The sequence below is a fragment of the Paramacrobiotus metropolitanus genome, unplaced genomic scaffold (assembly GCF_019649055.1).
Source record: "Paramacrobiotus metropolitanus isolate TYO unplaced genomic scaffold, Prichtersi_v1.0 Parri_scaffold0000039, whole genome shotgun sequence".
Lineage (NCBI taxonomy): Eukaryota > Metazoa > Tardigrada > Eutardigrada > Parachela > Macrobiotidae > Paramacrobiotus > Paramacrobiotus metropolitanus.
This window is the reverse complement of record NW_026570259.1, coordinates 186,031-212,072: the sequence shown is the minus strand read 5'-3', so window position 1 is coordinate 212,072 and position 26,042 is coordinate 186,031. Positions and strand designations below refer to the sequence as shown.

The 26,042-nt window shown below is 43.0% G+C and overlaps 5 protein-coding genes across 7 annotated transcripts; 2 read left to right on the top strand and 3 right to left on the bottom strand.

Moving 5' to 3' along the window:
• Nucleotides 1-4,332: 4,332 nt before the first annotated feature.
• Nucleotides 4,333-9,469, bottom strand: LOC129590319 (probable aconitate hydratase, mitochondrial). The gene is made up of 14 exons (XM_055485482.1): nt 9,196-9,469; nt 9,037-9,135; nt 8,895-8,980; nt 8,689-8,827; nt 7,744-7,782; nt 7,534-7,614; nt 7,220-7,471; nt 6,861-7,148; nt 6,106-6,584; nt 5,653-5,971; nt 5,487-5,584; nt 5,070-5,296; nt 4,871-4,992; nt 4,333-4,719 (listed from the first exon to the last, which is right to left on the bottom strand). The coding sequence occupies exons 1-14, from the start codon at nt 9,196-9,198 to the stop codon at nt 4,465-4,467; spliced, it is 2,487 nt and encodes an 828-aa protein (XP_055341457.1). The 5' UTR covers nt 9,199-9,469; the 3' UTR covers nt 4,333-4,464.
• Nucleotides 9,470-10,085: 616 nt separating this feature from the next.
• Nucleotides 10,086-13,430, top strand: LOC129590235 (uncharacterized). The gene is made up of 10 exons (XM_055485355.1): nt 10,086-10,329; nt 10,433-10,582; nt 10,730-10,865; nt 10,956-11,184; nt 11,248-11,473; nt 11,587-11,985; nt 12,151-12,329; nt 12,454-12,616; nt 12,827-13,074; nt 13,137-13,430. The coding sequence occupies exons 1-10, from the start codon at nt 10,257-10,259 to the stop codon at nt 13,191-13,193; spliced, it is 1,860 nt and encodes a 619-aa protein (XP_055341330.1). The 5' UTR covers nt 10,086-10,256; the 3' UTR covers nt 13,194-13,430.
• A 284-nt stretch (nt 13,431-13,714) lies between these two features.
• On the bottom strand, nt 13,715-17,015 carry LOC129590236 (uncharacterized). Of its 2 annotated transcripts, none has more exons than XM_055485356.1 (10): nt 16,676-17,015; nt 16,385-16,567; nt 16,071-16,206; nt 15,669-15,888; nt 15,343-15,568; nt 14,931-15,284; nt 14,615-14,799; nt 14,374-14,542; nt 14,044-14,291; nt 13,715-13,969 (listed from the first exon to the last, which is right to left on the bottom strand). In XM_055485356.1, exons 1-10 carry the CDS (start codon nt 16,770-16,772, stop codon nt 13,919-13,921), a joined length of 1,869 nt encoding a protein of 622 aa, XP_055341331.1. In that variant the 5' UTR covers nt 16,773-17,015; the 3' UTR covers nt 13,715-13,918. The 2 variants fall into 2 exon arrangements, with proteins under 2 accessions (XP_055341331.1, XP_055341333.1); XM_055485358.1 differs by having other exon boundaries at nt 16,671-16,812.
• A 933-nt stretch (nt 17,016-17,948) lies between these two features.
• Nucleotides 17,949-19,810, top strand: LOC129590255 (UDP-GalNAc:beta-1,3-N-acetylgalactosaminyltransferase 1-like). The gene is made up of 3 exons (XM_055485388.1): nt 17,949-18,343; nt 18,681-19,107; nt 19,309-19,810. Exons 1-3 carry the CDS (start codon nt 18,046-18,048, stop codon nt 19,727-19,729), a joined length of 1,146 nt encoding a protein of 381 aa, XP_055341363.1. The 5' UTR covers nt 17,949-18,045; the 3' UTR covers nt 19,730-19,810.
• A 1,191-nt stretch (nt 19,811-21,001) lies between these two features.
• LOC129590167 (uncharacterized) lies at nt 21,002-25,177 on the bottom strand. Of its 2 annotated transcripts, XM_055485227.1 has the most exons (8): nt 24,451-25,177; nt 23,831-23,960; nt 23,164-23,230; nt 22,574-22,873; nt 22,020-22,209; nt 21,830-21,957; nt 21,553-21,773; nt 21,276-21,499 (listed from the first exon to the last, which is right to left on the bottom strand). In XM_055485227.1, the coding sequence occupies exons 2-8, from the start codon at nt 23,941-23,943 to the stop codon at nt 21,418-21,420; spliced, it is 1,101 nt and encodes a 366-aa protein (XP_055341202.1). In that variant the 5' UTR covers nt 23,944-23,960; nt 24,451-25,177; the 3' UTR covers nt 21,276-21,417. The 2 variants fall into 2 exon arrangements, with proteins under 2 accessions (XP_055341201.1, XP_055341202.1); XM_055485226.1 differs by having other exon boundaries at nt 21,002-21,773; nt 24,451-25,173.
• Nucleotides 25,178-26,042: the final 865 nt, after the last annotated feature.

Below are 26,042 nucleotides of genomic sequence, written 5' to 3'. Positions count from 1 at the left end.
CTGTAATGGTCATTGGCAAATTAACGATAATGATTGTTATACAGTAGCCATGTTGCATGTTCCGGCGCGGCTAACCTGGTTAGCGTATAATGGACCCATGTTATTACCGTAACCTGATTATCCACCAGGCAGTCACTTCTTCACAGATGGGAACTTGTGAGCCGCTAATTTTATTACCGGGATAAATATGGTACAGGGCCCTGTCGGCGGCTGGGTGCTATCACGGCAGCAGTCAAGTGAGGAAGGCAGCGCGCGTCCGGCTCAGGATTGGGCAAATTGTCGTGCTTGTCATGGATCCATCGGGCACACAAATCTAACACAGCAATCAGCACTTTTAATTCACCTGCGAGTAATTTAAGCGTTAATACGATCCCGCTATCCAATGAACCACTAATTGGTTACGGTGCGACATGTCGCGTAGCGGACCTAATGAGCGGTAATCAGATGCGCTATCGCTTTGTATCGCTTGTTTATCCGTTAATCATTGCGAAATATGCCATACATCATATCATACAGTTTTAAGTTCTTAAATGTCGTAGCACAACGGTTTCAAAAAATATAAAGGTTGAATCATTAAACTTTCCGTACCATATTTATAGAGTTAAATCATTGCGAAAAGCATAAACATAAATAAATACAAACAAACTGCACTCTATTGTAGCGCATTCTGTAGTAGAAAATTAATATTACGCTCACAATAGCTGGCAAGTAAGTCTTTTTTGTTAATATTAACCATCGGCATATTAGATAAACCAGGCCGTGCTTTTAAACGAATCCTAAAAAAACGTAACTTTAATAAAGGTCACATCATATTGCACAGGTGAGCGAATGTTTTACGTTTATCCAGTTTTGTTGGCTGGTATCAATAATTGCAATCATACTGTTATGTTTTTTAAACGGCATTGAACATTAATTCCTAAAAATCTGTAAGGCGCTAATGGGCTGGAAAAATCAACGACACAGAATAACAGCCGGTCTTGACGAGCGAGGAGGTACGAAACATACTATGAAGGTCTACTGTGTAACCATGTTGCCGGCATTCTAGCAGCTACTTGCATCCGATCACCTTTAATGGCAAAAGTGTAGAATTTGTTTCTAGGTGCACTGTGCATACATCCAGTAAAAGCATATACCAGTGGCGGCATGCTACTGACGGGATTTAGAAAATGAGAAAATTGCGAGTTATTTCGCAGACATGCTGGCTAATCTTGGCGTAGAGGTATACATATATCTTGGATTAACCGCAAGCTTTATTGAGCCAATCGGCGGCAGTAATTACAAAACACCGCATCACAATTATTGATGGATTTTGATCGCGTTTGTATTGGGCCTATTGGCCAACCTCGTCCTGAACTATCTACATGTTTATCCTCAATTATCCGAAGCGACTAATAATCTTAAGATTATCTTGATCCGTTGTTCGCTCCTGTACTTGCTGCGACCGAAGCAGCAGTAAGAAACCGAAAGTGCAAAAAGGTAAAGGCGGGATTAAATTCCCATGCTTCAGACTGTTGATATTCTTGGCCCACATAAACGTCCACGGGCCGGAATTTAAGGAGAACCGTATCTTCCCATTGTGGCATGATTGTGAAGAAAGTTGGTGAGAGAGATCATGGCTAATTAAGCAGCCTCTCCAGCCCCATTGACAGCACAATACACGCCGCATAACCCATGTGACAAGAGGACAAGAATGAGCATCATTAAGCAATAAGCACACCTCGTTGTTATCAGCGCGCCAGCCGCAGTCTGCGCGCCCGCTTGTCGACGCTGCTTTTCACACACACGCATACAGACACGGCAAATCCCCCCATTCTCCATCTCCATACACAACAAACGCGAGATGCATACGAGTATACACCCGCCGGCCGAACGGATCGATAGATCTTTATCTTCTTTTGTTCCTCATTTCAATTGACAAGTATCCTCACCGACCGACACTTTGTAATCCGCGGCTAAAAGATCTTTGTTGTCGCATTCAGCTTCGCGTCCTGGTCGCAGTACTTGAAAAGAAAAACACGGCCAAACCGCTAAGTGATTCTCCATTTGGCAATGAGGAAATTAACCGCTGTGATTACTGATTAAAAAGAGCGGATTGATATTCGACATGATCATTAGGAGCTGATGCGAGTGTGTATTGGTTGTATGTCGGAAATGGAATCGCGGGGTTAAATGGCCGAATCGAGATGTTGTTGCGGTGGAGAAGGAGATGAGCGCTGCTAATGGTTAATGAGGGCCGCCCGCTACGTGCGACAGTTAACCCAAACTGAAAAACTGACAGCGACGCTGCCGCGGCCTGATCAACGGACATCCTGCTGCTGTAATGCGGCACGGCCAGCTTTGTTCCGGCCATGCCGCCCCCGGGTTGCCATCATGTCGGCTTTGGATACATGCACATACACTTTAATCGATGCATTAAACGCGTACACAATGCCTAACTCCGCAAAACAAATGAATGAAAATGACGAAAATACAGCGTTCATAAACAGTACACGGACTGCGAATGGTTCAACTTGTGTTCTGGATTGCACACTGACCAGGCGCATTTGTAGCGTCCGTCCAGCATTACGTCAACAGGCTGTAAGAATAAACCGATTTAAAGATTAAGCACATAATCTGGGATCACAGTTTAAGTGCGGATATGAGTGCAGGAAGAAGCTGCTTTTTGGTTAAAGTTCCGCATATATTGTAGGCACTTACAAGAAAACGCAACTTTTATTACTGTAATCGTATAAGTTACAGACGATTTTCCCGCATCCGCGCCAATATTGTAAGTACTGTACTAAAATATTGATGCTTGATGAACCTGTAGTCCTACTACGGCAGGCGAAGTTGTTAATGGTATGCAAAAAATGTGATGATGATAATACTCGTACGTATTCATAAGCATGTGGTCAAAATACTATGTAGCTCTATTTTAACATGGGATTCATTGGCCGGAATGCCTGTGCGTAGGATCGGATCTCTTGTACTTATATATTATTTTATGACAGAAATTTTTTGGCAATGATTTCAGTGATTTGCTAACAATAAGTTTGGTGTCGGTTAACTCTGGATGCATTTACGTACTTAACCATCAGTCTAGCACGAGTACGTGTTCCATACTGTCCAGCACCAGTCATAGTGGAAATCGGTGGAATCCGGATACGGCCGACAATAACGACAATCCGGCGCCCAGTGCGAACTGATCCCTGATTCCTGTGCGCCTGTCCACACGGGCCATTTTCCACTGCAGCCCGCTGGGCGATTTGCATCGTGGGAAACATGGATTATTATTAACGGGTCAGCACACAGTGGAAAATAGTGCACTGCACAGCACGAACTAGATGTCGATTTAAAACGCAACGACAACTTTTAAGACGTAATTATTTTAATCTTAGAAAATGTCTCGAAAGGGCACATTAATTGGGCTAGTTTATATGTCGATAAGTGCACCTACTGTTCTACGAAAGTGCATATGTGCAGTTTCTCGAGAAACTTTATTTCGAATACAGCAAAAATATTCGTAGTGTACGAAAACAGGTCTTTTTTTACAGTCTCTGGGGCTGTCAAATCCAGACGATCAACATAGGAAGTTTAATTTGTGGTAAAACCGCAAACGCTGTAAATGAAGTGTCCATATAAAATATTTTACCGGTAAAATACAACGCTAATGCAGAACCTGGGTTCGTATGAAACCCAATGCGCACAATAATTTTATGGAGCAGTATGACATAATAATTAAAATAACAATCATTCGTACTTTTAATTATCAACTAGGATTTATCTGCACTTCAGTACTCATAAATTAAATAAAACGTTCCCATAAAATTGTACAATAAAAGTACGGATGAGCTACATGTACAAAACGAAACAATTCATTGTTTTATCGTAACAATTATTAGAGTGTTCCCGGCTTCTGCACTTCTTCAGTGGTAATCTTTTTACATGGGTCTGCAGGTGCAGGCGACCTACGACTCTACAGCAGCCTTGGAAATTTAAACACTCATACAGCTGATAATGAGAAAAATCCTAATGATATACATAAATGGTACAGTACCGAGTACTGGCTAACGACTACTCGTAGGCGGACTAGTGTGGTAAAATAAAAACTTGTCACAGTCATCATTTCCGTATCAATATGAACAAACACAAATGCTGTTGTTTTTAGTGTACATTGTATTGCCGATATTGTCAAATTCTGAAAACTATTTTACAATGAGTGCTTTGTTTTAAAATAATTTTTAGCCAACGGTTTATATGAATATCACACGCACTGACCATGGTGAGTGCTATCGTGTGCAATGAAATGATTTCCGACGGAAAAGCGCATGTCTGCATTAATTCAGTACGAGGTAGTCTTTTCATGTTCTTTATATTCAACGAAACCGCATAACCACAATAAATTAAGCGGAACCAAGCACCAACTGACGACACCAAATTAGGAGCGCAAGTAAATAAATATCAACACATAAAAACCAATAGACTCTATGCAACGCTAACGCTGACAACGTTAAAGACCTTGATATGGTAAGAGACGAACATTACGACAAACAGCGACATTTCACACCACTTTATATTTATCTTTTGGGATTTGGTTTTGCCCTCCGCTTTGAAAACATCAGCCATTCGATTCAGGGCGCTGCCGGCCTTAAACCATTCAATCTGCTGGGCGTTAAACGAATGGTTCAACTGGAAGGCCTCGTTCGAGCCGTCTGAGTGTTTGACTACACAGTCGACGGGCTGTAAGAATAAAAAACCACAGTTAGCACAAACCATTCCACCCAAAGAAAAAATTTAGTTTACGGAAGTCGAAATACTATACTCAACCAACAAATGCTATTCCATAATAAAAATTGGTAAAAATACGAGATGTCGATATGCGACAATATACCTTCCCCGGAGCAAACTCATCCAGTCCAAGCAAGGAAATTTTATCATCTGGTCGGATTTTATCGTAATCAGCGGGATCAGCGAAGGTCAAGGGGAGCATTCCTTGCTTTTTCAGATTGGTTTCTGTGAAAAGGTACATGTCATTGCTTCACCATATCAAACATCAGATCGTAATAATATCTCACAGAGGTTCTACTCACCATGAATACGGGCGAAGCTCTTAACGATAATGGCGCGGCCACCGAGATGTCGGGGCTCGAGGGCGGCATGTTCGCGCGAGCTGCCTTCTCCGTAGTTATCATCACCGATGGCCACCCATTTAACACCCGCCGCTTTGTACTTGCGCGCCACATCGGGTACGGCGCCCCATTCTCCCGACATTTGGTTCTTGATCTTATTGGCTTCGTTATTTTCCTCGTTTATGGCACTACAAACACAATCGGACGCTGTACATAAAGAAAACTGATAACAGCGTGCATAAACATTGCTGTAAAATACATCTTACTACACTACAATTTGGCAACTTACGAAACAGCAATCTGCATTTTAATGGAACTTAAACGTCCTTCTTTTTTAATTTTTTTTAAAATTCCTGACATTCTAATGCACATTCTCACCCGATGAAAAGGTTGTTGGAAATGTTGTCAAGATGTCCACGATATTTGAGCCAAGGACCAGCCGCACTGATGTGATCCGTGGTGCATTTGCCTTTAATCTACAGAATCGCATACGTTGCAACTAACCTGTGCTCCATTTTTTAACAACTTCCGGTCTATGCCTTACCTTGATTAGCACTCGCATATCTTCCAAGTCCTTTCCGTCCCATCGATCGAACGGGGACAAGAGCTGTAGTCGCTGACTATCGGGGTTGACAACTACATCCAGCTCCTTGCGTTTATCCAGACGGGGTGGCTCTTGATAAGTGTCTTCACCCGGATCGTAGCCTTTGGCGGGCAGGTCCTTGCCCTGAGGGGGTTGCAGAGTAAACTTCTCACCATTCTTGCCAGTCAGGGGATCTTTCATCGGGTTGAAATCCAGACGACCACCCAAAACCAGGGCGGTCACAATTTCCGGTGATGTGACAAACGCATGCGTACCGGGGCTAAAATAAAAATAAACTGGCTGTCGGGGCATTATTTTGAATTCGAGGCATTATTTTGTAACGGTAAGTACTGTTTTTGTGACGATAAATCACTTCAATCGGGAGTGACAACATTCAGCAGAATAGAAACTTACTTGGCATCATTACGTCCCGTGAAGTTTCGGTTGTACGATGTGACGATGGTGTTCTTGTCGCCCTTCTTCACGTCCGTGCGATTCCACTGTCCAATACACGGACCACACGCATTGGCCAACACCGTGCCTCCGATATCACTCAGCGTCTTCGCCTGGCCGTCCCGTGTGATGGTCGCTCGAATCTGCTCACTTCCGGGCGTAATCACGAACGTCACCTTGGCCTTCAAGCCGTGATCCAACGCCTGCTGCGCCACACTCGCCGCTCGTTCCATATCCTCGTAGCTGCTGTTGGTGCAACTGCCAATCAGGCCCACCCGGATATCCATCGGCCAGCCGCTCTCCTGGGCCCGCTTACCCAGCTCCGACACCGGCGTCATCAGATCGGGGGTGTAAGGACCGTTGATCAGGGGTTCCAATTTGTTCAGGTCAATTTCAATCAGTTCGTCATACTTGCATCCCTTGTCAGGACTCAGCAGCTCCTATGGGCACACAATCGTCAATTTCAACTTTCAAAGCCGATGCTATTATTAACAACTCTTAAGACAGCTACGTATCAGGATATAATTCATAGTTACAGTACAACGCTTAAATTTAGGAATAATGCGAAGCGATACGCCCTATTGGCAATCTCTCGTCTCACGTTAACAGAGAATGTGCCTGCACGTCGCAGATTAGTAGTTTTTCGCTTTTTTAAATTACCGGTATCATATCTTTGATAATTTTTCGTCAGAAAACAGCTTAACTGTTTTGCATACCTTCTGGTACTGTTTAGCAGCGTCGGCAATATCACCCCGTCCAGTGGCTTCCAGGTAGTCGGCCATACGGTGATTATAGGGGAAAATGGACGTCGTCGCTCCGATTTCCGCTCCCATGTTGCAGATGGTGCCCATACCAGTGCAGGAAATAGAGTCCACACCGGGTCCGTGGTATTCCACAATGGCTCCTGTGCCGCCCTTCACGGTCAGGATACCGGCCACTTTCAGGATCACATCTTTGGGACTGGTCCATCCGCTGATTTCTCCCGTTAATTTCACGCCGATAACCTGATAACAATCATCAGCGTCAATTTTATACTAAGGAAATTTCAATTCCGCATTATTAATAGATTCAACACCTTTGGACATTTCAGTTCCCAGGGCAGTCCAGCCATAACATCCACGGCGTCCGCACCACCGACACCAATGCATAATCCGCCCAGACCGCCACCGTTTGGCGTATGACTGTCGGTACCGATCAGCAGCAATCCAGGGAATGCATAGTTCTCCAGGACGATCTGATGGATGATGCCACTGCCGGGTTTCCAGAATCCCACACCGTATTTGGCACTGGCTGTGGCTAAGAAGTTGTACACTTCCTTGTTGATATCCTGCAACAGATCCAGTGATCAGTTTCTGAACAACAGCTGCCCACGCCATATTTGCCGGATACCTTTGCGCGCGACAAATCCTGGACGCCACCAGACTGGGCTTCGATCAAATGATCGCAGTGGATGGTGCTCGGGACGGCAACCTGCTCATAAATAAACATAACCGGGAATTATAATACATATAGGTAACTGTAGAGTGTAAACGAATGCACGGTTCATCTACTGTAGATACCGCAAAATTAGTCAATTGCACACTGTCGTTGAGAGCATACCGTTTCAATGCCACCGGAAATGAACTGCAACATCGCCATCTGCGAACAAAAATCACGTATTAATTAAATAGCTTATTATAGATTCCGCCGGTCATATGCTGTCACCTGGTGCACCAGTAATTTTTAACTATGCGCCTGTGATGCGAATCAAACATCACCTTACATTTCGTACTCGTACAATACATTAGCTACGATTAAATATCAGCTTATGGAGACAATACTACATAAGCGTAAAACTGCGCAAAACGTCCATATGCAGCTTCCTAAATTTTGTTACACATATACAAATAAGTTTTAAGTTTATACATTCACCTGCCGGATTTTCAGACATGTCACTAACAAATTCATCGATTTTATGCTGTTTAGAAAAGGCGCGGTGCCGAACAGGTTACAGATAGCTAAATCTTGCATAAATTTGTGATTCTCTTAATCTACTTTAATTAGTGATTGATTATCTTCACAATCAAAAATTAGATTTTCGCCTTTGTAGTGTATTATTACTTTTGAACTGCTTATGACAACAGCGTACGTAAATCGACGCACTTTGAACTTCGATCCCATACAAATGACACAATGACAGCCAAAATAAACACAAAAGCGGAAACAGTGATTTCCCATTGACGCCCCGGGCCATCGCAAAAAAAAAACACCATCCGCTGTTTACAATACGAGTACACCGCTAGCTCATAGACTCTAAGAAGTAGAAACTGTGACAATCCGCTGTGTCATCAAATCACTAATCACGCTGTTTTTCACAGCTTTTAGCACTACCGAACTCAAAACGCCGGAATTGCACTTTACAGTGTACAACTACGGAAGCACGGGGAATTACGCGAACTTTTTTTAAAATAAAAATTAAAAAAAATAAAGCAAATCAAAAGCAATTAAAAAATACGAAGTTTAACAGAAAGCTAGAAATGAAATATTATTCATCGAATAATTTACCTGCGCAGTAGCATCCTGCATCGCCACGCGATCCGGTCGCAGAAGCAGATAACTCTTCCCTCTGATAATCTCCTGCTTCTCCGGATTGTCCAAATGGGAATACAGCACCTTCTCCGATAGTGTCAATGGTCGGTTCAGCCTGTTTCACAAAAATAACCCGATAAACATCAATTTTCCCTCAAAACAACGAATGCTTGGCGCCGTACTTTCGTTTGACGATATCCAGATTCTTCAGCATTTTTTCATAGTCGATCACCTTCTCCCCGTCAAACTTGCTCATGTGCGGCTTAAACTGTAACAACCATATGTCAGGCAACGCTCTAAACCTTAAACAACGCGAAGAATTACCTTGGCCTGGGCTGCAGCATAGTTAATCTGGGATGCATTGAAGAAGCGTGACTGAATGCTCCGCAGAGCATTCTTCACGATTCCGCCCGTGTGCATCTTCTACAAACAGAAGCCTTCCATAACGATTTGCACAAGGATGTCAGCAGGCATCTTCCTTACCATTTTGGCGACAGAATGGTGGATGCAAGAAGGATATGAGCGATCCGAAACACGGGAGAATGTCTAAAACGTGGCGAACCCGTCACTCGATCCCACTGGCGATAGATAGCACAAAATTACGTAGGAATTACGACACACGGAACATTAGATCATAAAATCTGTAGAGAATCATTCGCAATATTCATTGGCCGATAAAAATAGATTCTGCAGATCATATGGAAAATCTCAAGGGCGTCGAAAAAAATTCTACAGTGATATTATTTCGGGAAATATTACAGTACTTTACGGCTTCTCGTACCTTCTAAACCGTAAGGAATGTCATGTGTAGTTGCGTTGTGGTACAGCCAGGCCATAGTCTACGGATTTAAACAGGGAAACGCTAGACTAACGGCAGTACGGTTCAGGTAAAGCGTGCCCGAGGTGCGGGAGCTTACGGTGCACGATTTTTGATTTTCTGGACACATGTGCACTGTGAACTACTCTACTCGTAGCGTCTTGTCTGGCCGAGGCCTAATCCGGAAGTCCATTTCGCGGTATCTAGATTCTCGCAGTTTCCAGGTTCCAGCTGCAAGTAGTTCGGCGTTTGAACATTTCAAGCTTTAATTATGTCATTTAGTCAGCAATTTCATGCCAATCTTACTTCGTTTCTTACCGTCACCAGCTTGTACCAAACCTGGTCATGAAAATAAATGATTTAGAGTTGAAAGACTGCTAGGGTAGACATAATATCGAAATTAAGAAACGCAAACTATTGCTGTGAAATGTAAAATTTGCCGATCAGGATATTTGTACTGAATAGTTCGGTCACTGCTGAGTCGTTGCTGATTCAAAGAAAGATTAAATTTGAATGATTTCATTGAATGAATACTCCTACTGCACAAAATTTCAGGTTCATAGTTGTGACGCTTATAAATGCGGCTGGTGTTAACGACCAGTTAATACTGGCTTACAAACATACACTATAAGGACTATACCGGAGATCCTTTTTTCATTTTGGTTATCGAAAGATATAACAGTTGCACAGGGGTGTCCGGAGGTCAACAGCTCTGGACGCTGCCAATATGAACACGCTGTGCACTTGGATAACTACAATCGGATTAATCTGGTCTTGGAGTGGAGTTATAGCCGCTATTGGTAAATGTACTTAAGCTGGTGCCTCCCGGTATAAAAATGCTTTAGTTGTTAGCCACGTATGCGTAAATATTAATTACTGATTTAGTACCGCGAATTGTACTAGATTCAACCCTTTCGCTAAATACATCTTCCGAAGCCGACGTACGTTTTAAGAGCAGCCCTTTGATTCGCCGAAAACGCACCTTCAATGCTGATACCCGAGTTGACCTGTGGACAATCCGGCAGATACCATTTTATTTTGACTCTTATTACAGTAGGTTATCAGCACTTGTTTTTATTTTTTATTATCTTTAGTAACTGTTTAACTGAAGTTACACATGAAAATTTACCAAAGTTTGCATACCTAATTAATGAATTTCCAGGTTGACTGTCGTAATACGGTTTGTTGTACTTCCGACAGCTCAGCAAGAAAAAGACCTCATAAGGACAGCTGCCAGTCTCGTATCCCGGCAGATTAATAACATCATCACTTTCTTTGAAGTCCTACCTGGTGATTACCGCTATAAAATAAAAATTTCACCATATGACAGTACCGGGTAAGTTAATTACCTTGTTTCGCAACTTCCCACCGGCTAACTAATATTAAAAAAGCTGTGAATAATCAGTGGTGTAATCCTTAATTTCAGAAAACTGCAAGTTCAGTGCTCAACGTATCCCGGATCCGCACAAAGGTCACTCCAGTATTACAACGAACAGACAATTACAATAACAAGAGGAGCTAATGGCTGTTTGGAGAATAATCAGCTGCGGCCGATTATGAAATACTTTATGGTTACACTCGGCCGAAGAAACGAGTACCAGCGCGGAGATCGCGATCAGTACATCACGATTCAATACAACAATGTTGCTTACCCGGTACAATCTCCCAAAGGCAAAAAATCTAATGCGGGATAACTGTTAAATTTTTTGCTGTTTCAGAACAGTTTTAAGCTTTACACTGCGGCGGATGCTGTTTGGTCACGATTTACCTACGATTTCTGCAGCATCACCAACGATCGTCCCACCAAATACGCAAATTCTGGAAGCGTTGCCTACACAGTCAACAATGGACAGCAGTATAACACCGATGCCGCACAGCTGAGCAACATAGACTGTCAGCTTATAAATATTTACTATGGAGGAACTCCATCAGCATGCCCTTCTTGTGCGTATACTTAACCTTAAGTACCGTACTGAGCGTTCGTCAGTAAAATTTCGCTCGTGTGCTTAATTAAAGGTAGCTACATATCTATGTAAAGGTTTTGTTCTTTCGGTTAGATGACTGCAGAGCTTCCGCTACAGTTACTACCGCCTCGACAACTACAACTACGACACCAACAACCACAACAACTACAACACCAACAACCACAACAACTACGACACCAACAACCACAACACCAACAACCACAACAACTACGACACCAACAACTACTACACTAACTACAACGCCAACCACAAGTACAACAACAACTACCACCACTAGTACTACGACGACAACCACAACACCAACAACTACTACTACCACATCAACTACAACGCCAACAACGACAACCACTACAACGACAACGACCACGACGACAGCACCGCCCTGTCCCGGCTTTTGTGCCACTGCGCCAACGGAATCCGCTTTCCTCTTTGGACCATTAAACGTGGTCCAGACCTATCTTCTGTTTTCGGGTACGTAGTTTGTTAACGTGTGTATCTCGGTAAGAGTACAAAGCCATGATAGGGTGAGTTTCTAAAAATGATAAAAATGAACGGATTCGTAATCGTAACCACGCATGCACAGACGCAAAGGTCATCCGCACGCGGTTATATAATAATTTTTATTTGCTCCACCAGGAAACTGTGTGGCAGAATATACAATGAAATGGGATGAGGGCAAACTGTCTTTGCAAACTAGTCCACAGCTGATCACCTCATACTTTCCGGCTGTCGGTGGTCCGACAATGCAGCCTCCAGTTACTCTGGCGTATATGACAATGGCATCTGACAAATTTACTTCTCACTACATTAATCAGGTACATACGTACCATAACTGCATTTCTGTTTAGTTTCTAAAGGACGAAATCATCACTAATTTGTAGGACGAAATCGATGAAAACATTACGCTGTAAATTCTGTAATTTTTTTCACGTTTTGCAGGACGCTTCGAAGTCTTTGGAGTGTACCGCGAACGATGTGACTCTTGTACCCGTCTGCCCATCTCCAGCTGGATCAAACGGTGTATTCCCAGCGTCAACAATAACTAGTGCTTCGGAAGAGCTAAACCAAGGCGACGTTAAAATTTACCAATATGTTGTAGACAGTACGTGCGCCGCTTGCTTACATTTAACTCTAAAATAATATCAAGCTGCAATATCTATATGTATAACTGCAGTACTATGGCACTATGTATATATAGATAGTGTCTACATTGTAAGAATAACTGAAATTGTTTTTTCTCAAAGGTTAGACGCGGATTTGCTCAGCTGTTCTATTTGAAGCAGCTATGTAAACAAAGTTTGTTGACAATTAGATAATCAGCGAGAAGTTAAGTTAATGGACGAAACCTTTACCACAACATACCAGACTACCAGCGGACTTCTCAGCGGGCAGACACAAATCGCCCGCATTACAGCCATCCAAGTAATGGACGATATGGTGGACTTCCACGGGAGTGCACTGGCCGTTTTCGGTGTGGGCAGCGACAACACAACACCGTATGTTGGGTTTGTCAAGATTCCGCTCCTGGCGGTGCCCTTTGCTCCACTGGAGCCTATCGAGGTGAGTAACACACCGCGCGGTAAACTGAGTTTTCCCCAGCATCAACGTTTTGCTCTTTTCAGTGGTCTAATGCACCAGTACTTTTAAAGAATGCTGTCACCGGCGTGGCTTGCCCTTGATGAATCTGCCGTGTATCGTGCACTGAAGTACATTTTAGTCTTGTTTAGGCGCCAACAGGAAACCGGACCACCGGCACTAATTTAGAGAATCATACTCATGTTTTTTTATAATTAATATTGTGATGCTGTTGACTGCACTAATCCCTTTTTTTGCCTGTTTAGTTAAAGTATTTTGCGATAGGAAATAGCAAATGCTCGTATTTTTGGAAACAACAGTTACTTCTGCCCGTGCGAACATATGTGACCTGTTACAATACATACGTACGTTATTTACGCTTGATGCATCAATCGTAAATTGTACAATCACTGCTAAGGCTGTTAATGCATTGCTAACGAACAAACGAATTCTTCATTCAAACAGAATCAAATCGGCCGTGGATCACAAGAAACGCGGAGGCGAAGCCGCAGCTGTATCTTGTGAATATAGATATTCGATACTTACGTATTACATGTATATCTATATGTTACCGTATATGGAAATGCATATACCGAACTGCTTTAACAATGATTATTCATTCCATGTTAAAACTGATTCTTTTCTTTCTATTGAGAGTTCATTTCCGGCCATGAGCAGAGATTCTCTTTTTGAATGCGAAACAAAGGTTTTCTATTTTGTATTTTCTTATAGTCAAAACAGTATAATTATTTCGTTTATAACAAGATTGCCTCTTTTGAGGAGGTGACCATGTGTTTGCCGAGGTGGAGGGTATTGCGCTTGCACCATTTTAGCAGCCTTTGATTGCGGTGGACAGAAGTTGTGGTCCCGGCGCCTTCCACTACAAATAACAGCACGAAATTGCTCCGCAGGTTTTCCAAGAAAACTTTTCACAAAGCAGTTCTTAGTCCTTACCGTCCCGCTGAGCGGAACATTGCATGACCCATCGAGAGGCATATCGTAGAAACCAACATACGCCTTTCCGTCGGCGCCGCTACCAAAGACGGTCAAAACCTGGTTATGGAAGCCTTCCAGATCCTGGATGATCTGAATGCCGGTGACCTTGGTTATCTTATTCTGGCCGTTGAGAAAACCAGACGACGTTTCACACTCCGGTTGGGTCAAGTCCGGACTGTCAATCAGCTTAATTTCATTTTGCGCACCTAGCAAATTACACCGGCAGAAAAAATTTAGAAACGTTGCCAGACACGAAAATAATACCATACTTTGCAAAAAAAGTGTTACCGTTTACTACATAATTCGCCATGTGTCCGTCGCCATTCGTGTACTGCGTGGACGCGCTCGTAGCGGTTGCCGGGGGAATGATGCCGCTGCTGGTCACTGAATTAGCACACGTGAAATAATCGGCTTTTTTGCCCTGATCCGAAACACATTTCATAACTTTTGACCCGCTCTGAAATAAAACTTTATGAACGTACAAATATGAGGAAAGCTGACTGCGCAAATCTGCTTGCGATCTACCTACTTGATCTTGGAAAAAGGAGGTGTAGGTGGTCTCGGCGTTGGCGTTTGTCAGATACGACAGTGTCACCGGGCCCGGCATGCCCGGTCCGCCGGGCGGCGGAAAGTACGTGGTGATTTTCTCCGGTTGGGACTGTATATTCAATTTGCCGGCATCCCAGTCCATCGTGTATTCCATCACACAACTGCCTGGAAAATCGGCGGAAATACCCAATATAAAAAAGACACCAGTCAACAAAAGTCTTACAAGCATACCCTAGTCAAAATTACCCGAAAACAAGCCTTGGCCAACGAAAGTTTTACAAGGGTATCAAAATTACCGGAAAACAGCAAGTATGCGGTGGGTTTCACAAACGGTCCCAGCAGGTTGGATGATTCATCCGGGACTGCATTGCAAAATGTCGATAAAGGACAGTCAGCGACTGTTGTCGTCGTCGTTGTCGTGGTGGTGGTTGTTCGCGTTGTCGTAGTGGGCGTGGTCGTCGGTGTCGTTGTGGCTGTGGTGGTGGGCGTGGTCGGTGTGGTGGGTGTTGTGGTTGTTGGCGTCGATGTTGTAACGCGCGTTGTGGTAACAGTGCTTGGTGTTGTCACTCCTGGTGTTATCGGCGGGAACGTCGGTGGAGGAATAGGCGTTGTACCGGCAAGAGCGGCCTGACGCGCAGCATCGCAGTCAACTACAAGAATTTTATTTGTAGACGTAGCTAATAATGTGTATGTTGCGGCTGTGATTACAAGATTGGCAAAATGATCCGTCACAACCGTAACCGGCAGTAATTAGCCGACAGTCGGTATTGGTTAACTGTGGGATCACAGGCGTAGCTTGTGGTCCGGTTTTGAAAATAAAGGCGGCTGTTCCCGGCTGGGCGAAATCGGTTAGGCGGTTGTGCGTAATGCTGCAGAAATCGTAGGGTAGTGCTCCCCAAAAAGCTTCATTTGGGGCATAGAGCCGGTATGCCGCCTATTCCACAATATTTAATCAATCAAATCACCTGAACCTCACATCATACGAACAAGCTCTGGGTATTACAGGATTCAGGTGGTAAATACGCAGTATTTACCGGCAAAACAACATTGTTGTTATTCATTGTCAGATAAAGGTCACGATCTCCTCGTTCATGTTCATTTCGCCGACCCAGACTCATAGCCCAGTATTTCATGACGCTGCGCTGCGAATCCAAACAGCCATTCGTTCCGCGGGCTATGACGTGGCGTTGCTCACTAGCGGAAGATAAACCGATAGCCATTCCTGGATAGGCACTGCAGTACGGCTCCGGAGTGCTGTAAACATGCAGGGCTTATTAAATACCCAATTAACTATTGTTGCCTATTTGTAGCATGCATATATATCTGCTTGTTTAACTGCGACTATTGCAGAAAGACAGTTTAATAAAGTAACGAAAAATATACAAGTATGTATTATAATCGTTTGTAGTGTTATAATCATTTGAAATAAAACGCACCCATCTTGAGCGTTGGGTGTTACACGGAGCTTGAAGCGGGTGTCGGTCGCACTGGTTTCCACGAATGTCACACAGCCGCTGAGGTCGTTCTGTATTCTCCACGCGGCAAGACGGATCATGTACTGTTCCGCAACAGCTGCAATGTCAGCAGTAATTACTAAGTATCTCGTTACTACAGGACAACAGTTTCAGTAAGGAAAACAGATTGTGGAAATGTATTTAAATAAGCGATGAAGTACAGTAAAAGCGCAGTTAATTCAGAATATGTATACTGAAAATGCAATTGTTCGTGAACGGAGAGCTTGACCTCTTACTGTAATTTGTATCCAGATAAAACAGTATCTGGTTCCTGTTTGGCCAACGGGTGAACCTGGTGTCGACATTCATAGTTCGCAAACGACTGCCGGAAAATGTTCTGGGCACGGTGATATTCGCATCCGGAAACGGCTTGTATCCTGTAGGGCGCGCGGGTCTCTTGCCCTGGATATTGTGACCATCTGCAAGTTCATCACAAATCTCCAAATAAGCAAATCAAGCTATATGCGTACTTCTTAAAGTTATTTCAGCCTTTTAGCATTTATAATTGTGGTCGGAACTTACCGTACCAGATATTCGCTTTGCATTAACTGAATGAGAAAAATATTCCAGCAGAGATGATAAGATCAAAATCCCGAACGAGATGTCGATGCTTAATGTATGCATTGCTTGGTAAAATTAACAATGCGACAGTTAACAGTCCACAATCACCAAACCGTTCTCGTTTCCAGAACGATACATTCAAGCCAAGAACACTCGTCTGTGGCATGTGCCTTGCACTGGTTCCGACTGATTCGGTGATCGCACTGAGAAAAACATTCTGCGTCAGCGGAAAACGAAAAGTGGACAGCAAAGAAAATCTGCTTTGCTGAAGTCTACATCCATATTTGATGGGACATGTTCGTCACCGCTGCATTGTCCTAGTGTGGTAATCATAAGCGCACTACCGGACCACACCTGTAAAGCTGTAATTATTGCACAAACATATACAATATAACGTGCCATGTAGGCTACCTGTAACATATATAAACTGTTTGTTTTTCTCCGGTACTAGTATTACACTTCTCCGTGCAAACTTAATTGCAAAGTATTTGTACCGGAAAGTAGCTAATGATTAGTTTCAGGCCTTTGAAAATGCGTTATTACCGTACATGATGTTCACATCTCTTTATCCTAATCGCTGTGAGAGTGAATTCCGATGTACGGCAAATGTAGCAGAAATGACCTTTCTTTAGAGGATTTGTAAAAACATTTAGATATTTAACAACAGAGCAACAGAACTGCTAATGACCTTTTATTCACAGTCGAATGCTATTTTTATAGTTCTTTGCTAACAAGGATAAGGCCTAGCTATGCGTGATCTATAATCTGCTAATTGTAATTGTAAATTGCGTTTACTTATTGTTAGTTCACAAGTGCAAGCTGTATTAGTTTTGTCCGGAATACGCCAAACAAAATGTTTTATGTCTTCACCACGTTTACAAAATATGTCATATGACAAATAAGTGCTCCTGCTAAAAACAGCAAATTTGTCACCATCAGTACAGTAAGTGTACTTTTTAAGCGGCAAAACACGTGAATAATTAGTTAAAAGAAGCCGTATTAGACTAAAACTTGATTTTCCCGTTTACAATTAAAATCTGACGCAACACTTTAAAAACACCACGGAACAACCAACGTCGTCAAACGCTATATGCCGTTAATTTCTTCGTGTGAACTGGTGCTCCAGGTATGGAGTTTGTTAAGTGTTAATTTTAACAGAACATGTCCTGCGGCTAACACATTCGCAGCTACGTACCAATCCGCAACTACTGTATTAGTGCATGTGAGTGATAATTTCGATAGGTTTAGCAGGTTGACTCTCATTTAAAGAGCCCGTCGTGGAATTTTTCCATCGCTCCCATCCGCGGAATTTAATCGAAAACAGAATGCGAGCGTGATGCGCCAGTACAATGTTGGAGAACGGTCTTGGGTAAAAAGCAGAAAATGCTTCCGGTTACCTTATGTACTTGCCGCAACTTTGTTGGCAGCTGTTAGTTTTGTTCTACTGCAATTGTATGTTTTTAATAATGCAAATCCCCTACAACGCGCAAAACTGTTGCGTTATATTTTCCACAATGGCCAAGTTTCAGAAAAGGCGAACATCCTTGAAATGCGCCAGAATGTATCAATATTATACTCGTATCATGTACCCGACCGTACCTATCCTATCCAGCCCAATGTGTGCCCACAAGATGGTAAACTTATAATTTGCACAAGAATCTTCTTCGTTTGCACGTGACATTTCCAAGCTGAACTGCTGATGATTGACTAATTTCCTTTTTTTAATCCATCGTAGTTACGGCAAGAGCAACATATATTATATACAAATAAAAATATGTACGAGTACTTATGATCATATGCGTATCATCGTATGTGGCTCGCTCCTTTTTAATTTTAACTTTACAGCGTAGAAATCGAAATCTGTTTCTCGCCTGAAGCTAGAAATTCGGTGCACTGCACTTTAAGCTAAAATTACGTACTACTGTCGTCACTTAAAAACTTGTATGTTAGTCAAAAATTTCCGATTTTTAGGCAAACATCCCTACCTAGTGTTGTTTATCCCATCGCGACCAGGTAACAGCCGGGACCGGGCAGCCGTACGGGAAACGTGGGGTCTGCATGCCCGTTTATGCAATATTCGTATCGTCTTTGGCTTCGGACTCATCCGGTCCCCGGAGACACAGCACGATGCATATGTGGAGAACAGCGTGTACGGCGATCTGATGCAGACCGGGAATGTCCTGGATGCTTATCGCAACCAGACGCAGCTCGTGCTGGCCTTCTTCCAGTGGGGTGTCACCAACTGTCACAACAGCCGATTTATCGGTAAAGCAGACGAAGACGCGTGGATTAATATCCACGAGTTGGTCAAGTATCTGCAGATGCCACTGGCTCCGTATTCGATAACGGGCCACTTTATTGACGATGCACCGGTATACCGTGACCCCGACCACAAATGGTAAAAGCTCTACTTATTAGTTACTTATAAGTGTGTAGTCATATATGAATTTGCTATCATTATATATTTTATTGAATTTCTCACTTTGGTGGCTATTGCCTATTAAAAGCTTTTATTAATTAACTAATTATCTGCTAAATTAAGTCTTAGTAATTACCGTTAATTACAATTGCAATAAGTACTTAGTCACCTACTGTACAGGTATCTTTCGGAAGAAGAATACCCTAACGCCACCTACCCGAAATTCCCTCTCGGCCAACTGTACGTCTTTCCCACTGCTTTGATACCGGAAGTGCTGGCCGCAGCACAGAGTGTCCGCTGTGTGTGGTTGGACGATGTGTGCTTTGGTGGACAAATTCCAGAGTTGTTACAGTTGTTATACCTGGATATTCCGGCCCGGGGAAATTGGTCGGTAGTGAGCAGCGTGAACTGCTCGGATCCCCGCATGTCGGATACGTATGCGTCTCGCTTTAACTGCAATTGTCCGGGGCGGGACTATGTGATCATAGATCAGACACCGGCGGAAGTGAAACGCAAAATTTTTTATGATCCATGCATGAGCATGTATCGGCAGTACAGTTGTCCGAATTTAATGGCATTTCCCGAAATAACGAATTTATGATACTGCAAAATAACCGAAAGGAGCTTTGAATAGATCTCGTTAGAGTTACAGTACTTGTGCAAAGTTCATCCGCAATCCTACGAGTATACTTCGTACATGGATTTACTGACCAGGGAACATTTTCCGCCTCCAAATTCAAAAAATTGTCATGTTTTGTAAAATGGTAGTGTACGATTGTAGTATGCTTAAAAAATATTTTAGCTGCCATCGTCAAAGGGCGTGGCAGACAACAATTAAAAGTTTGCATACTATCATATGCTGTGTAATGCACGTAGGTTATTCGTAATTATTATTATGTTAACTTTTTCCTGCAGCACCGAGGGCTTTGACAGCTGCGCTGTCGTGAAATGATGTAAGTAAAAGAGGCCCACTTGCGTCGGCTCGGGCCATTGCTGCCCGTGTGCACATTTTCAAAAATTTGTTAGGAAGTACAGCACAGATCTGTGTATTAGCAGAACAAAGCTTTTGCACAACTTATTGTTTACAACACAAATCGATGAAAATTTTCCGAAGATGTATATTCAGGCAGCAAGGGCCCGAGCCGACGCACGTGGGCCTGTTTTACTTACATCATTTCACGACAGCGGACAGCTGCAAAAGTCCACGGTACTGCAGGAAAAAATGCAACATAATTTAATTACGAACAACTTGTACTGCACTGCATTACACAGTATAATATGATAGTGTGCAAACTTTAAATTGTTGTCTGGCCACGCCCCCTTGACGATGGCAGCTAAAAATATTTTTTTAAGCATACTACAATAGTACACTACCGTTTTACAAAACATGAGAATTTTTTGAATTTGGAGGCGGAAAATGTTCCCTGGTGAGTTTGATTGTTGATATTTTTACGCGGCCTTGTCTAAGTCTGTCAGCTGGTAGTATTTTTTGTAAATGTATTCAAGACATGAACCGTAAACTCTCGTGAAGTTTGCTGGCATGGTCTGTTTCGGTACAAGATATGGCAGCAGCATTCAACTTATATTTTGGCAATATCTTCGCCTACTTATTTATACGACATTTAAGTCTTATTATCTGCCGGTGCCTCGAATTATTATTAATCTGGTAAACAGTCCTGACAAAATTGTTCAGTGCGCGTGCAGTTTAAAATCAAGGGACTGTTATAACCATAAAGCAGCCCTTTAAATTTGACTGGGACAATTCATAATTTGTCTAAAGACAAATTACGCGGCCTTGTCTAAGTCTGTCAGTTGGTAATATTTTTTTGTAAATGTATTCAAGACATAAACCGTAAACTCTCGTGAAGTTTGCTGGCATGGTCACAATTCATAATTTGTCTAAAGACAAGTCTTGTTCATATCCAGTACATACAAAGTGACATTTGTGTATCAATTTGTCTTTAATCAGCATACAGGGACACTGACATGGATTAGTAATTCAGTAAAAGTCGAAGTACAAACAATAAAATCAGTAGAAATTTATAAAAGACATGTACAACAGCAAAATAACGGCACAACAAGGTTCAGACATCCGGCAGCTGCTCGTACAAATGTTCCTTCCGATAGCTGCGGTCCTCATTGGCATCCTGCACAAATTCACTGACACTGGCATCCATCCCATCAATGGCCACGTTTAACGCCGCCCGCATATCATACAGCGACGACGGATCCCTCCGCCCCACCATCCCACCGTTCTCATACACCGGCTCCGACATCCTCTTGTCGCTATCATAACGGGCGATGCCCAGCGGCGCTGACTCCCTCCGCCGCGGTCGCCCATTCCCCACCGCCGTCCGCTGGTGCTCCGGATCTGAAAAAGACTTCTTTTGTCCACTGCTACTGGGCTTGTGTATCTTGGCGTACAATTTGTCCACATCGGCATCCGGGCCGCGGCTTGTCGAGGGCACCGGTTCATCGTCGGGAGGTGGATGACGGCCGGCACTGGTCGCGTAGGGATCAATCATCGGCGGGGAAGAAGACATGGGGAGACCGCCGATCCGCCCGTCGATCTCCGCGTATAATTCATTGTAGATGTGCGAACCCAGTTCACCGGATGCGACGGAACCGCCGTACTCACCACCCACCTGCAGAGATAATCGTAATTAATGCCACTGCCACGCTTGCTTGCTCGGTTGCGCACCTGAGCATAGAGATGACTCTCAGAGCCGGGTACATTACTGTACCCGTCTTCAACGGAGCGTCTGGTACGGAGATTCGACAGAGGAGCGCGCACCGTGATGCTGGTGTACGACATATCCGAGCGTGCTTCTGCAATCCATCACATTCATTATACAACCATCGGCAGCGGTTTTTCGTCAAACAATGCCTACCGCCGCGATAATCCGCCATCGCCGCATCATTGTCCATCTGCTGAAGAATCTGTGCGTGATTGTGCGTTGATGGGACAGATCGTGCGTTACCGGTTACGGGAGGCGCTTGTGCTACAGAAGGCACAGTCGCTTGGACAGAAGGAGCGCCAATTCGATCATATGGGTGGATTCTACGCTGTCCATTCGGTGCCTGCATACATATCCAGTAATTTTACCGATATACAATATATCATGTATTCACCCCATTGACAACAGGATAGCTACGCTTAAGTTAGATGTTATTATGAAACAAGAAGTTGATTTATTCACCCATACGGCTGACTGTAAGATTAATACCGACATTTACCAGCTTAAGGGCACGTTAACGATCGACGAAAAACTATCCACCATCAATCGTCTAACACCTACTGTACCGCTTAAAATGCGTTAAACTGAATTACCACGTAATGCGGCCGGTAATTTGGCTCAATGTAAAATTAATAAATCAATAATAAATGTCCAAACCCATGAAATATGCAGCAGACGTCTACAAAATTACAAGCACAATTTAGTACCTGGAAGCCCGTTTCAGCCGACGATCCAGATGACTGCGGATCGGTCGGTGAGCGGATGCTATTACCGTGGTCATCGTCATGCCCCACCCGCACGTCATCCAGACAAGCATACAGATTGGAGGCGCTCTCGTAGCTGGTCAGCTGACCCAGCGCCCTGGCTACATTCCCATCGGGAATCGCCGGAAGTTCACGACTAAGAGATGAATTTCGCCACGTCGGAGAGTGGGTGCGGACACCGAGGCGGTGCGCTGTTTCCGGATTAATATGTCCGTTACTACTTCCCTGACTGACAGTCGGCTCCTGGAAAACGATCATTGTCTTCCGGTACTATACATTAATGTGATTCAAGTCATAGGTAAACTTTTAACACACTACAAAAATCTGCATTTGCAACACGATGGTGCATAAGCAAATATTACCTAAAAATTCTATTTAAAATCAGAATTATGACTGGTTCGGACGTATGATTTGTTCGGCAAGCCTTACTACTTCATTCATAAAATGCCGTTCCATTCAAAATATAATTGAATTTTTTAGACTAATCATATATTTAAATTTTAATAAAAAATCCGTTCACCCAGTCAGCTTACCGAATACAGGGAGCGGTCGTGTTTAAACAGCAGTCGTACCGGTTCATGAAGACCGAAACCCTTTTTTCTGCAAGAATACAAATCATGATTAAATGCTGCAATTACGAACGTAAAAGCAACGCAGCTAACACCGCACAACTCGCAGTCCGCAATGTCACGGATAAACGCTTCCGAAAAACTGCTTCATTGTTAAAAAATCTCAATAAACAAACACAAAGCATACTCCGCAACTAAACAACACGACCATTGTGCAACAGCGGCAGCGTAAGACCACAATTCACAAACGATAATCCCAATCTATCATTAATATGACATTCTCACAAGGCACGACACAAACATCAGAAGCTTAAAAAGTCAGAACAAACAACGAAACAACTGTACTATCTACTCGCAAAACACACACGCACACTCGTGCATTGTTTCACTAAATTTCACATCAACCCATCAAAAAATATTGCGCTGCACAAAAAAGAACCCCCGAAATTCAAGCGATGTATTTCGACAGCGTGGCCCAGCTGTCAGTTATTCACTTATCAAGTGACAGTAAGTTGCCACAAGTACTAACAACGTCCACACCCAACAGTGCCAACACCAACAATTCAAACAGCCAGGATCAACCTTGGAGCAACAAGCACCACCGCAAAAGAACATAAATAAATACACTTACTGTTTGCGCTTGAATCCCACACAGAGAAACAGCATTCCACCCATGAGAATCACACACAAGAAACATCCACCAATGATGCCATAAACGGAAACAGTGCTCGATGAATTATCCATCGTATCACACGGGAAGCCTACAGACAATTCCAGAGAATCAGCAAATCAACGAATATCTTTCTGACAACATGTCCCGAAACATTCCACAAGGTTTTATGCAAAAACACAGCAGTGGAAAAATTAAAAAATGGAGGGAAAAAATCGTAAAACAGTTTTAAAACAACATTCACACGGAATTGAGACCGGAGAAAAATCAGAATAAAAATCCAAATTTTATTCAATTCAATGACTTGGCAATTACTTCATAACGATAAGTATTCAAGGGTACTGGACTCGTCATTATACTGCGTTAAGATTTGATTAGTGATCAAATAGCTAACGAGCAACTATTCCCTTCAGGTAAAAGAAATCCTGTTTTTCTACGGTAAATTCAGAAGCAACATGTTCTCTTAATTTTTACTGGGCTAAAACGTTTATTGCTAAAACAATAAGAAACGGGCAATAATAAGATCTTCAACGCTTTACAGTTTACTGATATAGTTTTGCAATATTTAATTTTTTACTTACGTAGCTAAATACGCAGATCCAGCCAAATCCGTAATAATTTGGTCAGTGTTTACAAGGCGACCAAGTGAATCATATGCGATTGCATTTTTGCCAGCAGTAGTCTGCCCACTTGGCCTTCCGGTAAGTTGAGAAATAAAAATAAAAAGCCCATAGCCGAGAGATGGACTGATTACTTATGTTCACGGGCCAGAGATCACATCAACAACATTTGCGCCCAAAATGCACCAGCGAATTAAAAGCAGCACTCCTCCGCTTACTCAACACTCGCGGCCGAAATCCGTCACAGTCACACAACTGGGGCTCTCTCTCGGGTCTGCACCATTAATACCAAGCACCGCATCATCTCTCATCCAAGTAAACTTCCACCATCATCAACAGACAGCTACTTAGGCTGTAAACTCACAAATCCACATCGTCACAACAGCTGCAGATTCCGCTTCACATTTCAAGTGGCTTCTAATGACGAAAGAAACGGCCGTTTACACGCTGCGCGAACAACCGCGCATTTCAACTTGATAACCACACGAGTGAGCGAAATAAATTATTTCATCTTGTCACAAATTGCTCTCCAGTCAAACATAATTTAAACACATACAGTACCGCTCGGATTAGTTCGAATAATAATCAAGGCAACAACTGAAAGACGCGAGTTTTTTAAAAGTTATTAGTTGACGGTTTGAGTCCGTTTGACCTAATTCTTATTAGCGTCTCGCAATAATTGCGCGACTCAGTCAGTAGTATAAGCTCGTTGCATCTGTGTTAACCAGGTGCGCATCGGTTCAGCCTTTGACTTCGTTACTACTGATTTAGCGTTTACTTTGCACAGGCTCCAGTTCTGTTTTGCGGCAGGTTCATCGAACCGTGACAGGTTCTTATATGCGGTATACGACTAGAATCATCGTAGCATATGAAACTGTAGTTTCGGTTTTGGTCTTCGATATCCGTGTAAACAAGAGTAATTTTTGGCGCCCGTAGAGTACGGAAGGGTCCGGCCGGTTGAAGGAAGCGGTGGGGCCCAACAGTCATGACATGAGTCATGTGACATGAGTCGAGTAACGATGCGTGAAACTTGTAGATGGCGTTGTTAGCCCGGCATCTTTTGTTACATTATGTTCGTAACATTATATAAGGCACATTACATCGGTTTCATCGGTTCTGAGGAGAAAACGGAACGGAACTGTAGTATCTAAACAAACGTATCCAATAGATCCTGCATGTGTTCCTACATATGTAGGAGCATTGCAATGTGCTCTTACATAGGAGGACATTGCAATATGCTTCACATAATGTAGAGCATACTGTACGAGGACAGCGTTTGGTAATTATTGTGGTGTGAAAAATGGTTGGAGCATAATGTAGGAGCATATTGCAGGAGCTTATTGTAGGAGCATAATATTAGATACAAGTATCGGGTAGTAAAGACAATATCAACAGAAATTGCTCTGTAGCCAATTTGAAAGGATAGTAGATTATATTAAAAGATGATATGTTTGAAAGAAACTGATAACGAAAGGGTGAATGTTGTAACAGAGGGAAGGTTGTAGGGGGTTTTACTGTAGTCTGACATAAGTGTATTCGACTTATTGTTCATA